At 41.8% G+C, this 13,978-nt stretch overlaps 1 protein-coding gene across 3 annotated transcripts in view; it reads right to left on the bottom strand.

The window, feature by feature from the left end:
• The window catches only part of ELMOD1 (ELMO domain containing 1), a 65,488-nt gene that overhangs the window by 24,376 nt on the left and 27,134 nt on the right, over window positions 1-13,978 (bottom strand). For 2 of the 3 annotated variants that reach the window (XM_040482874.1, XM_040482875.1), the window contains exons 2-4: window positions 4,802-4,985; window positions 4,415-4,443; window positions 3,359-3,456 (exon numbers count right to left, since the gene is read on the bottom strand). In XM_040482874.1, the coding sequence (XP_040338808.1) occupies window positions 3,359-3,456; window positions 4,415-4,443; window positions 4,802-4,946 (272 nt within the window). In that variant the 5' untranslated portion in view covers window positions 4,947-4,985. The remainder of the gene's footprint in view (window positions 1-3,358; window positions 3,457-4,414; window positions 4,444-4,801; window positions 4,986-13,978) is intronic. The other variant, XM_040482877.1, reaches the window with a different exon arrangement.

Here is a 13,978-nt window from a genome sequence, read left to right as displayed (position 1 = left end):
TTTCCTTTCCTTTCCTTTCCTTTCCTTTCCTTTCCTTTCCTTTCCTTTCCTTCTTCTTTTTTTTCTTTCAACATAGAGCCATACTTAGTTTATTTAGAAAAATAAAGGAATGTAACATTTCCTGTGCTGGTCTCATAACCACTTCTTACTTGAGTAGAAGCACAGTTTCTTACCAAAGCTCCACATGGATAGACAGTTGAAGAACTTGGCTAAAAGTTTCGTCTCATTCTGGCCATTTCTTAAGCCAAGTTGCAACAATATGGTTTAAAAAACAAGGGAGTTCTTTTTGCAGGTGATTTAAGTAAGATGTAGAAAATATAAGTGATCATGAGTTCGTAGGGACCCATTAGCCCTGCCCCCCACCAGGCGGCTGTAGTCAGAAGCACCTTACACGTGTGTGAGAGAGTGTCAGCCCGCAGCGGTAAGAAAATTCACAACAACAACACAAAACGACAAAAGCGCTTCTTCTTGGGAGCATCCCTGGCAGATGAGGCAAAGCCAAGAGGAAAAGCTGACTACACAACTTGCCACTCCATTCTGACTCGCTCTTTGTCTGAAGCCTTTTTCTCACGCTGAAACAAAATGTGCCTTCCTTATTACCAGGTGGTTCAAAGCTTGTTCTCTGAGGAAATTAATTTCCAACTTTCCCCTGCCACGACTGTTTAAGACAGCGATTCTCCCTTGTAGTCTGATCTTCAGTGCTAAAAAAAAGTGCCCTCTTCCTTCAGTTCCCTCTCATGGGACACGGTTTTCACATGTTTTACCATCTTGCACATTCAGTCTTCTCTGAATGGATACTGTTTGAATAACGGCCCCCTTAAAACATATCACCCAGACAGAAAACAGTCCGGCAAGTGTGATACACAGAGGATCACTAGCTACTTTCTGTGATCACAACACAGCAGGTGAAACACCATCTCCTTAAGTAGTCACAGAACAAATTTGTCCAACAGGTGGCTAAATAGTCACCAAGATCCTTGTTCACGTAAACTACTGTCGTGCAAATTATTCTCCCATGCTTGTTTGATGGCGTTTTTAAATCTAAAGGTAGGGTTTCACATTTATGCATTCCTGGTAAGTTTCTTTACGGTCATTCACTTTTGTGGCTCAAAGATTGTTTAACACTGGGAGCCACAGAGAATGTCACATCTTAGGGTGGCATACCTATTCCATACTTGGAGTACAGGGTCAGATAACCCAAATGCGAAACTTAAATAAAACTGAATGTTCAGTGAAATGGCCATTATAATTATTCGTTACCACAGCACCAAGAAAACCGAATCAGATTTAAATTTAGGAAAAGGGCACAGTGGCACTGGTCACCTTGAGAATCAGCGTAGGCCTGGGAGGAGAGTTAATTTGGAGGAAGAGAGCGAGAGAAGTAAAACGGGATGGAGCAAGAGGAGCCGATTCCATGTTTACTGTGGTCATTTTTCAACTTGAAAAAAAAAATGTAATTAAAACCAAATGTGGTTAAAGTTACAGAAGCAGCCCAAGGGTCCACCTGCAGATGAAGGGATAAAGAACATGTGGTATCCGGACAGTGGAGTATTACTCAGCCATAAAAGGGATGAGATCTTGCCATTTGCAACAACATGGATGCATCTACAGAGTATAATGCTAAGTGAAATAAGTCAGAGAGGGGCGCCTGGGTGGCTCAGTCGGTTAAGCGTCTGACTCTTGATCTCAGCTTGGGTCATGATCCCAGAGTTCATGGGATTGAGCCCATGTCAGGCTCTGCGCTAAAAGTGTGGAGCCTTCTCGGGACCCCCTCTTTCTCTGCTCCTCCCCTGCTTTCTCTCTCTCAAAATAAACAAGCAAACTTTTAAAAGAGTCAGAGAAAGACAAATACCATATGGTTTCACTCGTATATGGAATTTAAGAAACCAAACAAAGGGAAAAAATGAGACCAACCGAAAAAATGTACACCTGAAACTGATAGGACATTGGATGTTAACTACCCTGGAATTAAAACCAAAAAAAGACGTGCGGAAGTAATGGCTTGACAGATTAGAAAATATTTCCTTCAGCCTTTTCTATTTCCTGATTTTTTCCAGAAATTGAATTTCTAAAAATCACATTTTGTCATGTCAGTGTAGAAAAAAGCACTGAAGCCCATACCGAGATGTAAACACACATGCTACGGCTTATGAGGGTTCCCCCCCCCCAAAGGAAATCACAAGAATAGAGGGCAAGGAAATGCTTCTGGAATGAAACCTAACTTTCACAGAAGAGACAGAGAAGATCTGCTATTAAATCTAACCCAGTCTCCAAATATGATTGTGAGTCGCATATCCCTCATGCCCAACCGCACTCTTAAATTTTTGGTTCAACTTCGTTTAATAATGAATTGCCTTCTTATTACCTTCCCAAAGAAATAAAATATGTGTCAGAGGTTTCAAAAAGACATTTGCCGTATAATTAAATCACCCTTCATGACTGAATAAGGAACAGACACCCAATTAGCTGAAGTGTCTGCGGAAGGATGCTCTGGAGACCATGTGGAGATGGAATTTTGTGATGAGCCCCCATTAGTCCCCAGAATCCCTCCAAGAGACAGACCTATACAGAGCGCACTCTGACATGCCCTTCAACCACAGCTCCCCGTCTTTAGCAATTAAAAGCCTTTCTCAGCCATAACGTGCGAAGTTCCCGCCTATCCCATCCGAAAGACAGGTTGATTGTTACCTACCTAAACTGTCTCTAAATATACCTGCACCAGAACTTCTTCTACCCAACATCCTTAGCCCAAAATTTCACGGAGAAACTCCTGTACCCGATGGAAAATATAAAGCTAATTTTAAACATCACGTACGATGCCAAATGCATTTTAATATTTCCAAGATAAGATGACTAAATCACAAAGTTCTAAAGGCTTCATATAAAAACCATCTATCCCTCCCACACACGCCAGTCTCCTTGACAAGCATTAAGACCCGTCGCCAACATTATCAGCCTGTCATAAACTGGAGGAATATTTTTGATGGAGCAGATCCACTTAGGCACATTTACAAGGTGAACATTTACTGTTCATTGAAAATAGGCATCGCACGGAGCGACTGCTGCTAAATGGGCTCCCCTGATTTCATCTTCTGATAGTAGGGCATCCATCAGATTTCTCACATTCATGGCATCTCAGAAGCCTACGCATAAATCATGACAAACTACAGAGTTGCTGCTGTTTACAAATATGAAAAAGGCACCTTTCCCCCCTTATTTTTCATCTGAAAGTCAAAAACATTGCAGATGATTGTGGGTGTGGGGCACAGAGAGGGAGAGCATGCCAGCGAGCTCGGCTCTACAGAAGTACTCAATGCGTGCCCTGCGCTCTGTGTTTACATCATAAATACATTCTTACTGTGGATTTATGTCGGGGTTAATTTTTTTCAGTTCCATGATGTCTTCTATAGTTTTTTCAATAGCATCAGGGTGAACACTCACGGAAGTCTGCAGCAGCTGGAAAACACATTTCAGTCAGTTCCCTTGTCACGAGCATCAGTGGCTTAAGCGGGGTCTCTTTAGATGGGGAGCTTCAAGTATTTGCTTAGAACTTCTAAATAAGACTAAGCTAGAACTAAGCTAAAAGCAAAAATTGATTTAGTGTTTGGATTCTAGAAAATCAGACATTTTCACAATAGGGGGAGTGCAATTTTCCTGATTAAGATAATTCACATAAAACAGAAATACATAAGTTTTTTGTCCTATTTAATTTTTTTTCAAGATCTTTATATTGAAACATTATAGCTTATTTTTCTGACCCAGTGTATATGGTTTCCATTGTTAATGGGCAGTATGCCTATGAGTGAGTAAAGCACATAGTCTTAAGAATATCAAATTAAGTAATAATATTCAAGAATCTTGAAAAAAACCCCAGATTTTTCTCTTTTATGTGGATGCTTAACTGTATGCTGTGGTAGCTAGCATAGTGGCTTCTCTGATTTTCTTTGGAAATTTTGAGTATAATTTAAGTGATTTGGGTCATCTGGGTTGCTCAGTTAACATTCCGACTCTTGATTTCGGCTCAGTCATGATCTCATGTTTCATGAGTTCAAGCCCCACATCAGGCTCTGTGCTGATGGTGTGGAGCCTGCTTGGGATTCTCTCTCTCCCTCTTGCTTTGCCTCTCCCCTGCTCACGCTCACCCTACCTCTCTCTCAAAAAATAAACTTTTTAAAAAAGAGGACGAATTCAACAGTGAAGTAATACTGCGTCATAAATCTGCCTAGAAATTTACATTCAGTGGCTGCCCTTGTGTCATCAAGAGTGTAATGGCTTGTAATGAGCAAACCAATCTTTTTTCTCAGTTTGCATTGCCATTGGTATATATTTGTTTGTTAAAACGTTTACTTTTTGATGATGGAGGTAAGCCTCCAAGTGAAAAGTTGTTGAAAAATACAGAAACGGTTTCACTTACCTTACTTTTTGAATCCCTCAGTGATGTTTCTGTAGAAGTGACAATAAAAAAGCCATGAAAAAATGACATTTACAAGGGGCTTAAAATTACTAAAAACAGGGGTACCTGGGTGGCTCAGTCACTTAAGTGTCTAACTCTTGATTTTGGCTCAGGTCATGGTCTCATGGTCAGGAGAGTGAGCCCTGTAACGAGCTCTGTGCTGGGCACGGAGCCTGCTTGGGATTCTCTCCCTCTCCCTCTCCCTCTGCCCCTCCCCTGTGCATGTGTGTGCGCTCTCCCTCTCTCTCTCCCTCTCTATCAGAAGAAATTGCCATACGCAAATATAACGTGCTGCACCCACAATCCCATCAAGCTTACATTCTGCTCACTTCTTTGTTTCATACTTACCGATTTTCATGGTTCTAGAAGCCCCAGGCTTGGTACTGTAACAGATCCGTTGCAGTTCACATCTTCCAGTCAGCTTCCTCATTACAAATTTTAGGCAGCGCCACAAAAATTTACAGTAAAAATACAGGCACACCTGGAACAACATTCTGTCAAAGACAAAAGACAGCACCCTTCCAATAGAACTCTGGAAGAGAATGGAAAGCGGCCACCACCAGCAGGAAAAGCCCAGAAAAAAATCAACCATTAGACTTCTGGGTTTGCAGTCATATTCGTTTCCCTGCTCCCGTGTTATTTTACTTGGCACAGCTACAAAACCCATTTTTGGGGGGGAAGCCCACGGTCTGTGAGGATGCACTAACTATGACTGCAGGCAACTCTAGAAGGCCCTGTATTCTGGTTGAATTTGATATTCCAAACACCGAAGGGGGACACACAGCCAAGAATCCTTTCTTTTCTTACCTTTGCCTAAAAACCTCATGAAAGTGAATCAGTACCATGTAAACAGTACGTCTGTGTTTTGGAGTTGCCTCTCCCGTAGCCACGGGGAAGAACGAGCCATGGCTGAACTCGCCTCCTGCCGCTGTACACAGCCCCTCAGCTGGCCCTGCTCCGTGTGCAGCCCCTCCCTAGTGGCTGCTTTGACTCTTCCCTCGCTCTGATTCTTTCCCCCGCCTGTCTGCTTTCCATTAGGCGCCGTTGTCCCCCTTGAGGAGGACTCGGTTGTGTGCCACCTGTCTTCTCTGCCGCCGCTTCTCGCGCTTGTCAGAAGGCAAGTTCATTGAACAAGTAGGGTGACCTTCAGTTCGTCAACCTTCTCTGATTTAAACCTTCCCCTGACTCCACCTCTTGACAAGCTTGTTCTCGGCTCCCGTTAAACAAAGTTCGCCTTAGAGCAGCCCAGTAATTCCTCAACAAACCAGGAAGTATCTAGTCACCGATCGTGTCCTTACATCTCTGGCACATGTGGACTTGTGTTTTATGCTGACTTTTATTTTTAACTTTTTTAAATGTTTATTTTTTGACACAGAGAGTGAGAGTGAGACAGAGTGTGAATAGTGTAGGGGCAGAGAGAGAGGGAGACAGAATCCGAAGCAGGCTCCAGGCTCTGAGCTGTCACCACAGAGCCTCATGTGGGGCTCGAACTCGCGAACCACGAGATCATGACCTGAGATGAAGCTGGACGTTTAACCAGCTGAGCCACCCAGGCGCCCCTTATTTTATTTTTAATATGTGAATGTCTCCTACTTCATGACACTGTTTAGAGTGTCAACATGACTCAAGCTACAGAGGTAAAGAGGACTTCTCGTCCAGGAACTTATACTCAATCTACGTCTGCATACCGTGCATTCCTAGGAGGCAGAATTATTTATAGAACTTCCTGTCAGTGTCATTTCTAAAAGATGTTTCTTTTTCTCAAATGTTCACTGATTCCCTCCAGCCCTACCCTAAGGTGATCCGGGGTCACGCAGGTGAATGAGAGTTGTTAACTAGTAGCCTTAGTGATGTGATCCATCCGTGAATATGAACCGTCACCTTGATTGTGTTCCTTTGCTTAATTGCTCTGGCTCTAATGTCTTGAACAGCCTGTGTTAAAAATAAAAATTCTAGTAGGCTAATGTGTACAAGGGCTTGGAATCTGTATCATATAAATGCATAGGGAGTGGAGGAAACAGTAAGTAACCAAACTGCTACAATAAGACAACACAACGGAATCCTTTGTAGGTAATGGAATTATGTTCTAGGATATCAAGTAATGTGAGAAAATGTCATGATATGCTTACAAATAGGAAAAATTAGGAAGAGACATACATGAAATGATCGACTTTATGTTTTAGAAAACTCTAATGCTGGGGTACCTGGGTGGCTCGGTCAGTTAAGTGTCTGACTCTTGATCTCAGCTCAGGTCATGATCTCATGGCTTGGGAGTTCTAGCCCTGTATTACTGGGCTCTGTGTTGATCCCAAGCCTGCTTGGGATTCTGTCTCTCCTTCTCTCTGCCCCTCTCCTGCTTTTGCTCTCTCTCAAATAAATAAACTTTAAAAAGTAAAAAAAAAAAGGAAACTGTTAAAAAAAATCTAATGGTGCTGTCTGAACAAGGAGAAAAAGACACTGGATACATTCAGATGTTAACAGTGGTATTAATGGGTAAAGGAATAATGAGTACTTTTTACTTTCAATTTTCACTAAGTATATTTTCATTTTTTGTATAAGTACATTTTATTTTGTTTAATAAAAAAGGCTATAACAATTAAAATGTATAAATGATCACCAAAAGCCATTACAAGAGTGTATATAAGATTTCTATGTGAAGTCAGTTAGCTTCTGCGGAAAGATAAAAAAATGGATTTACTACCTTTTAAAGTCTGAAATTCAGCTGTTTTAGTCACATACATCCTAAGATCTATTATGATTTTAAAAAAAAAAAAGGTAACCTAAATATAAATTTAGTGGAACATCTTAATTAGATGCATGAGAAATTTTATGAAACTTGAGCTTTCTCGGAAAAAAAAATTTCCGTTTTCCAACTACTAGATAGCTATGCCAGCAGAGAGGATTGAGCATATCTTTGTTAGCTGGTGATGGGCCAGCTGGTATTGCTGTTACTGGTCGGCTTTATTCCTGTGACGAAGTCGAGGATAAAAGCTTCCCGTGACCGGTCCTTCTGGGGCCCAGGGAGCTTGCTTACAGCACGTGGGCCGGCTCCTCAGATGAAGCCTCGTAGTCCGCGAGCCAGGACTCCATGACAGTCAGGTTCTTGGGGACAAAGGGTTCTGATCAGTCAGGGGTACCTTTGTATTTACTCTGCTTAGGGTACGAGGCACCAGACCATTTTACAGCTCAAATTAAACTAGAAAGTTTCCCTCATACAACGTCTCCATCAGATCCATGCAGAGACGTGGCTTGAGGCCTAGCCGTGTCCTCTGAGGGGCAGGAGGTGTCCACGTGGACAGTGGCATCTAGCCCATCTGTGATTTCTCCCGCTGCCTCCTTGCCCATGAGAAGAAAACGCCTGGGGAACTGTTTTGCATTAAGGCAGTCTTACATAAAAGGAGAGAAAAGACATCATGTTCTGTTTGCTCTGATCTCTTCTGTTTCCAGCTCCCCTGAGGCTCACACTGTCAAAGACAGGGAGACCCGTCGTAGTCGGAGATCTCCAGCGACGGGCTGATGCTGCCTCATGTCTCAGGGCTCGGCCCTCTCTGGGGTCTGTCACATCCCTCTCACGCAGCCACACAACCAGTGTCACAGGTTGTGAAAGAGAAATGCCCACTTCCATCACGGAGTGAAATTTATACACTGCTTCTTTACCTGTTTGTAATTTCTAGGCCAGGAGTCCTGATAATTATTTATTAAGAATATATTTTAGCTCTTTTCCTAATGGGCCCAGACACCCACAAGTATTTCATTAAAAGGCCAGCTTGCTGTGCTAGCACTGTATATTTCCTTGCTCTGCTATCTACATACTATATATTTTTTCAAGCCAAATCATTAGATCAAACAGTATTTTGACAGATATAATTTATTCTGTAATTAGATCATAAACCTAAGGCAGAGATTTCAGAGATGGAAATGCCAGTGGTGCCTTTTACTTTGGAAGCCTCGTTTTGATGACAGACACCACCTCCAACTTATTTCTGCGAGAAAGGACCAGATCAGCAAAGCTTCCATAGGATGACTGTTCTTCACCATCAGCTGTTGTCAGGGGCTCACTTTTGGAACGTTTGGACCTGTTGAAGTCCCTAAATCGTAAAGTTTATGCAAAAACTCCTGACGGTCCAGGGAGAATAAACATAATTAAATATTTTGGGAGAATGTTCGTAAGTTCATTTGGCATGTCTACCCTGAAAAGGAAGAAGTTAAGAAATGGATCTTTAAATGCTTTTTAAGTCCACCAGTGGCTGGTTTAGGAGAAAAGAAAGGAAGTTCTGTTCCTACTCTTTGAATGAGAATTACAGCCACACCCTCTCCACCATCCGAACTCTATATTCAGGGGCTTTATAATTCTGCTTGTTTTTTTTCCCTCCTGGCCTAAATCATCAAAATGAGAAGCTTAATTTTAGGTAGGGGAGTCTTTCGCTTTTTTTCTTCATAACGCTAGACTTTGTTTTCTTACTTGTGATGGAAGATTCTCAACTTACTACTGAAAGGATCTACTACATTTTGTAGGAACAGCCACAAAATTCTCAAGACTACTGGAAGAAAATCCAGATTAAAACTAGCCCCTGTTTTAATAGCCACATGCATAGACAGCAGTTTTTGTGTTTGATCCCGTTGTTTCTTTTTTTAATCACAGCATATTGAGAGTGTTCCAGAAGGACTTACTGTGGCTTCCTAACTAACATCAATGTGTTGCACAAGCACTGGGAAAAGCTGATTTAATAATAAGAACTACTTACACGTTTCATTTCCAATTTTTTCTATTACAACCATTTATTGGTATGTTCTAGAGTGAAGTTTATGGTTGAGGTCACAGCGGTGTTTTTCCACAAGCCAATTAGGGTCGCTTTTATTATTTCACATTCATTCCCTAGCTTGAACCAGAATAGCCATCCAAAGTAAGTTATTCAAAATGGATCATATCTCTAACACCAGATAAAAGAGAGCTCCTGTCTTGTGGTGCTTTGTTAGAGGAATCTACTCAGCAGGGATGGGACCGTTGAAGCAGGAGAATCGCCTAGAACCACGTAGCCCCAGCCTGCGGGCTGAGGGGGTGTGGGTACCTGTGGTGCAACACTACGCCATCATCTTAAGTTTGTGACTGACGTCTTCTTTTGGAATAATAAGAGAAAAGTGGCTTATTTTGAACAGTTTCAATGAGTTTGCTAGTGAAAGTTAATTCTTGCTTGAAGAAATCCTGTAATAAATAAGAAGTACACTACTGGTGAGGAAGGACACATAAAATAATCACAGTTCTTGATTCAAACCATAGTTGCCTAAACAAAACACTTTTCATCTGAGTGGCCGTAGAGAACAACAAACCGCTCAATGTTTCCAACATTTCATTCATTTTCTAAAACGATGTTTGAAAAATTTTAGAAAATGGGCGCCTGGGTGGCTCAGTCGGTTAAGCGTCCGACTTCAGCTCAGGTCATGATCTCACAGTTCGTGAGTTCAAGCCCCGCGTCGGGCTCTGTGCTGACAGCTTGGAACCTGGAGCCTGTTTCAGATTCTGTGTCTCCCTCTCTCTGACCCTCCCCTGTTCATGCTCTGTCTCTCTCTGTTTCAAAAATAAATAAACATTAAAAAAAAAAGAAGAAGAAAATTTTTAGAAAAAAATATTCTATTGAGGTCCTAACTAGGGCTACTGGCAATCAATTGGGAATTAACTTGTCAATAGAGGTTTGGCCTAGTAAATGGGCCTCTCTCTACAATGAGCTTCCTAGTAGCAAGAGAAACTGGAGTAGACTTGATGCGTGGACTGGTAATAGTAAATCACAAAGAAACTATTTGTGGGCCCTTAGAAGAACAAGAATAATTCCCCGCCTTGAACAGCGGTGAGACCCAGTGCTCCGTCTGGCAGGTGGGTCCCCTGGTCTTTTCCATCATTATTTATCTGAAGAGATAACACTGCCTTTGAAAAGTAGTGGGTATAAACTTATCATGGATTGGCACTATTTCAAATTCTATTGCTATAGCAAAGGGCACTGTTTTTACTTTCCAGGGAAATTTTATCTGAGGGCGTAGAGACCAAGAGCGGACGGAGGGATAACTAAAACAATACTGGGGCGCCTGGGTGGCTCAGTCGATCAAGCGGCCAATTTCTGCTCAGGTCATGATCTCGCGGTTTGTGAGTTCGAGCCCCGTGTCGGGCTCTGTGCTGACGGCTGGGAGCCTGGAGCCTGCTTCGGATTCTGTGTCTCCCTCTCTCTCTGCCCCTCCCCCGCTCATGCTCTGTCTCTCTCTGTCTCAAAAATAAATTAAATATTTAAAAAAATGAAAACAATAAATAATGGCTTATCCTTTTTTCATTTCACTTGATATTAGCCAAAAGGCCGAGAAGCAATATCCTTTTTTCATTTCAAAGAAAAGGAGGCATGGGCTTATCTTGATTTATTGATGACTCACTACTCTATAAAAATTTGATGCTTAAATACATACATTTTATAAAACTTATTATTATTATTTTTTATTTATTTTTTTCTTTTCAACGTTTTTATTTATTTTTGGGACAGAGAGAGACAGAGCATGAACGGGGAAGGGGCAGAGAGAGAGGGAGACACAGAATCTGAAACAGGCTCCAGGCTCTGAGCCATCAGCCCAGAGCCCGACGCGGGGCTCGAACTCACGGACCGCGAGATCGTGACCTGGCTGAAGTCGGACGCTTAACCAACTGTGCCACCCAGGCGCCCCAAAACTTATTTTTTTTATAAAACTTATTTTTAAGATTCAGATTTTTTGTTTTTCTGTTTGGAGAATACTTACATTGACTTATTTATAAGGCAATCAACAAACACATTATACTTTGACATTTAAAAAGCATTTTTAAAAAGAAACTAAAAAGACTATTTAAACATAATCTCAAATATAAACTTTTAGTGTAGATAAAAATATTTTAAAGAGAATGAAAAGTAAATCTATAAATAAAAGAAAGTCATCATCCATCATAGGCCTCAAAATGTTCTAGGGGGAGAAGCAGTGGGCCTGTTACTGTTATGGATTCACTGCATAAGAGAATTTTTAAAAATGTGTAGTAACCGTCAGGAGCAGGGTAGAGGATGTTCTCAGTATTATGAATAAATTAATTTCTGTTGAGTTAAAGACCTAGAGTAGTTGCAGGAAAGAGATTGGAAGTGAATCTGTGGGGGAAAAATGACAGATGGTCACTGAAAGGTAGTTTACAGATACAAAACGAGAAGACAGGCTGTGAAGGACAGGACAGGGCGTGGCCGGGGGAAGAAGGGAATGTGAGTCAAGAGCTTAGTTTCACTGCAAATCACATGCCATCCCTGTCCACAAAGAGCTTCCAGTCTGGCAAGGAAAATGACCATCAAAACAAGAACAGTGTGACAGTCCTCTCCAAGAAATCGCCCAGAGTGTTAGTTAGAGACGCAAAGGAGAGAAAGTACCTTCCTCTGAGAATGGATGGGGAAAGCCCACCCCTGCTGACCTGATCATCCTAATAAGGAGGCAAAAACAACGGGGAACATGAGGGCACCCCCCCCCGCCCCCTCCACTTCGGAACAAAAGACAAACATACAAGAGTTAAGGAAGTGAAATTCAAACTGACACTGAGTATCCCTGGCCTCATGCTCTGGATGACGAGCTTCATGAAAGTGAAGTGGCCCAAGGGGTGGCCTTGAAAATCTCACCCACGGGAAACTGCCTAGAACACCTTTCAGGCTAACATATTTCAACAAGGGTGTGGAAACAGTTTGTTGTTGCTGTTTTGTTTTAGCGCAGGGAACAAAATAATTTAAAATATGTGTATGTGTAGGTGCACATGTGTGTGTGCTTGTGTGTGCACGTCATATGCGTGCGTGCATATTTATGTACATATGTATACAGTAACATGCATGTGTGTCGGCGATCACAGTCCTTCTTACTTGTGACTTCTGTGTCCATGGGCCTAGCACATTCTCCCTAGCAAGTGGTAGGTTCCTTTAGAGCAGAGGCCACCTCGTGTTTCCTGTCATATCCCCCACAATGCCTCACCACAGTCACACATGAGGACTCTGCAGAAACGATGAGAAACGGCTTTGAGGTCAGGCGGGCCTCGTTCAAATATCTGTGTGCCCCTGGATGAGGTACTTCACCTTGCGAAGCCTTCTTGCCCTGCTCTGTACTATGGGATAGCGATTCGTACTTTATTACAATTGTAATAAAGAGAAAGTAAGAATTAAAAATGTGGTACAGTACTAGAATTATTAGCAGTATGTGCTCACTAAATGAATCAGTGGACGGAGATACTAATCAAGTGTGAATGACTTAAAAAACCAATTTACAGTATTTTTTGCTAATTGGGAGCCTTTATTTACCTAATGACGGCAGCAAAATACTCTTTGTTCCCCTCAGTTGCTTTACAGTCAGGACTTCGGTGTAACTTTTATTTCTCAAAAGTTCTCCCAAGAAGGTGGGAGTGTGACAAATACATTCTTTCCCTGTCTTCTGCCCAAGGAAGGAAGAAGGTACACAGTGAAGTCCACAGCCAAGAAAGTGAGACCCTGAGGCTGGGATAGTTGGAAGCAATCATTTATATGGGTGACTTAAAAGATTCCCTTGGGGCGCCTGGGTGGCTTAGCATCTGACTCTTGATTTCGGCTTAGGTCATGATCCCACAGTTGCTGAGATTGAGCACCACACTGGGCTCTGTGCTGGCAGCATGGAGCCTGCTTGGGATTCTCTCTCTTCCTCTCTCTCTCTGCCCCTCCTCCCCTCAAAATAAATAAACTTAAAAGATTCCCTTTATGAGAAAATTTCAAAATTAATACTGTTCTGATTACTGTAAAAAAACATAATTTCAGGGGCGCCTGGGTGGCGCAGTCGGTTAAGCATCCGACTTCAGCCAGGTCACGATCTTGCGGTCCGTGAGTTCGAGCCCTGCATCGGGCTCTGGGCTGATGGCTCAGAGCCTGGAGCCTGTTTCCGATTCTGTGTCTCCCTCTCTCTCTGCCCCTTCCCCGTTCATGCTCTGTCTCTCTCTGTCCCAAAAATAAATAAACGTTGAAAAAAAAAATTAAAAAAAAAAAAAGTGCCCCCTCTTTTTCTGATCACACATAAACACACTTCTCCATTTTATCTTTGTATTTTTTTAATGCAGACCATGGCTAAAAGTCACTGAGCGACCACGGGCTACTTATCCATTATCCTGTATCTACTCTTACTTTAATTTAAAATACACCCTTCAGCTTGCTATACTAATCCTGGAGCATTATATATTATATATATATATATATAATATATATATATATATTTCTATATATATATTATATATATATATTATTTCTAATATATAGTATTTTTTTAATCAGATATTTTCTCCACTCTGTATTGCTCTAAGTGGTACACCATTAATAGATCCGATTGCAGCAGTGAGCTAGAAAGAGCGGAGTTGGGTACCATGTAACTTATATGTGGATTAAAATCCATTTTTTCCACAGCTCGGTTTAAGATTAACCTCGTTTCTTCTGGAGCTATAGCTGAAGTGTTTCATTCTAGAACAACTCAGAGGTTGACAGA

Source organism: Herpailurus yagouaroundi, unplaced genomic scaffold (genome assembly GCF_014898765.1).
Source record: "Herpailurus yagouaroundi ecotype Mexico unplaced genomic scaffold, PumYag 161, whole genome shotgun sequence".
Taxonomy (NCBI): Eukaryota; Metazoa; Chordata; class Mammalia; order Carnivora; family Felidae; genus Herpailurus; species Herpailurus yagouaroundi.
The sequence above is the reverse complement of the archived record's forward strand: the minus strand, read 5'-3'. Positions and strand labels throughout refer to the sequence as shown.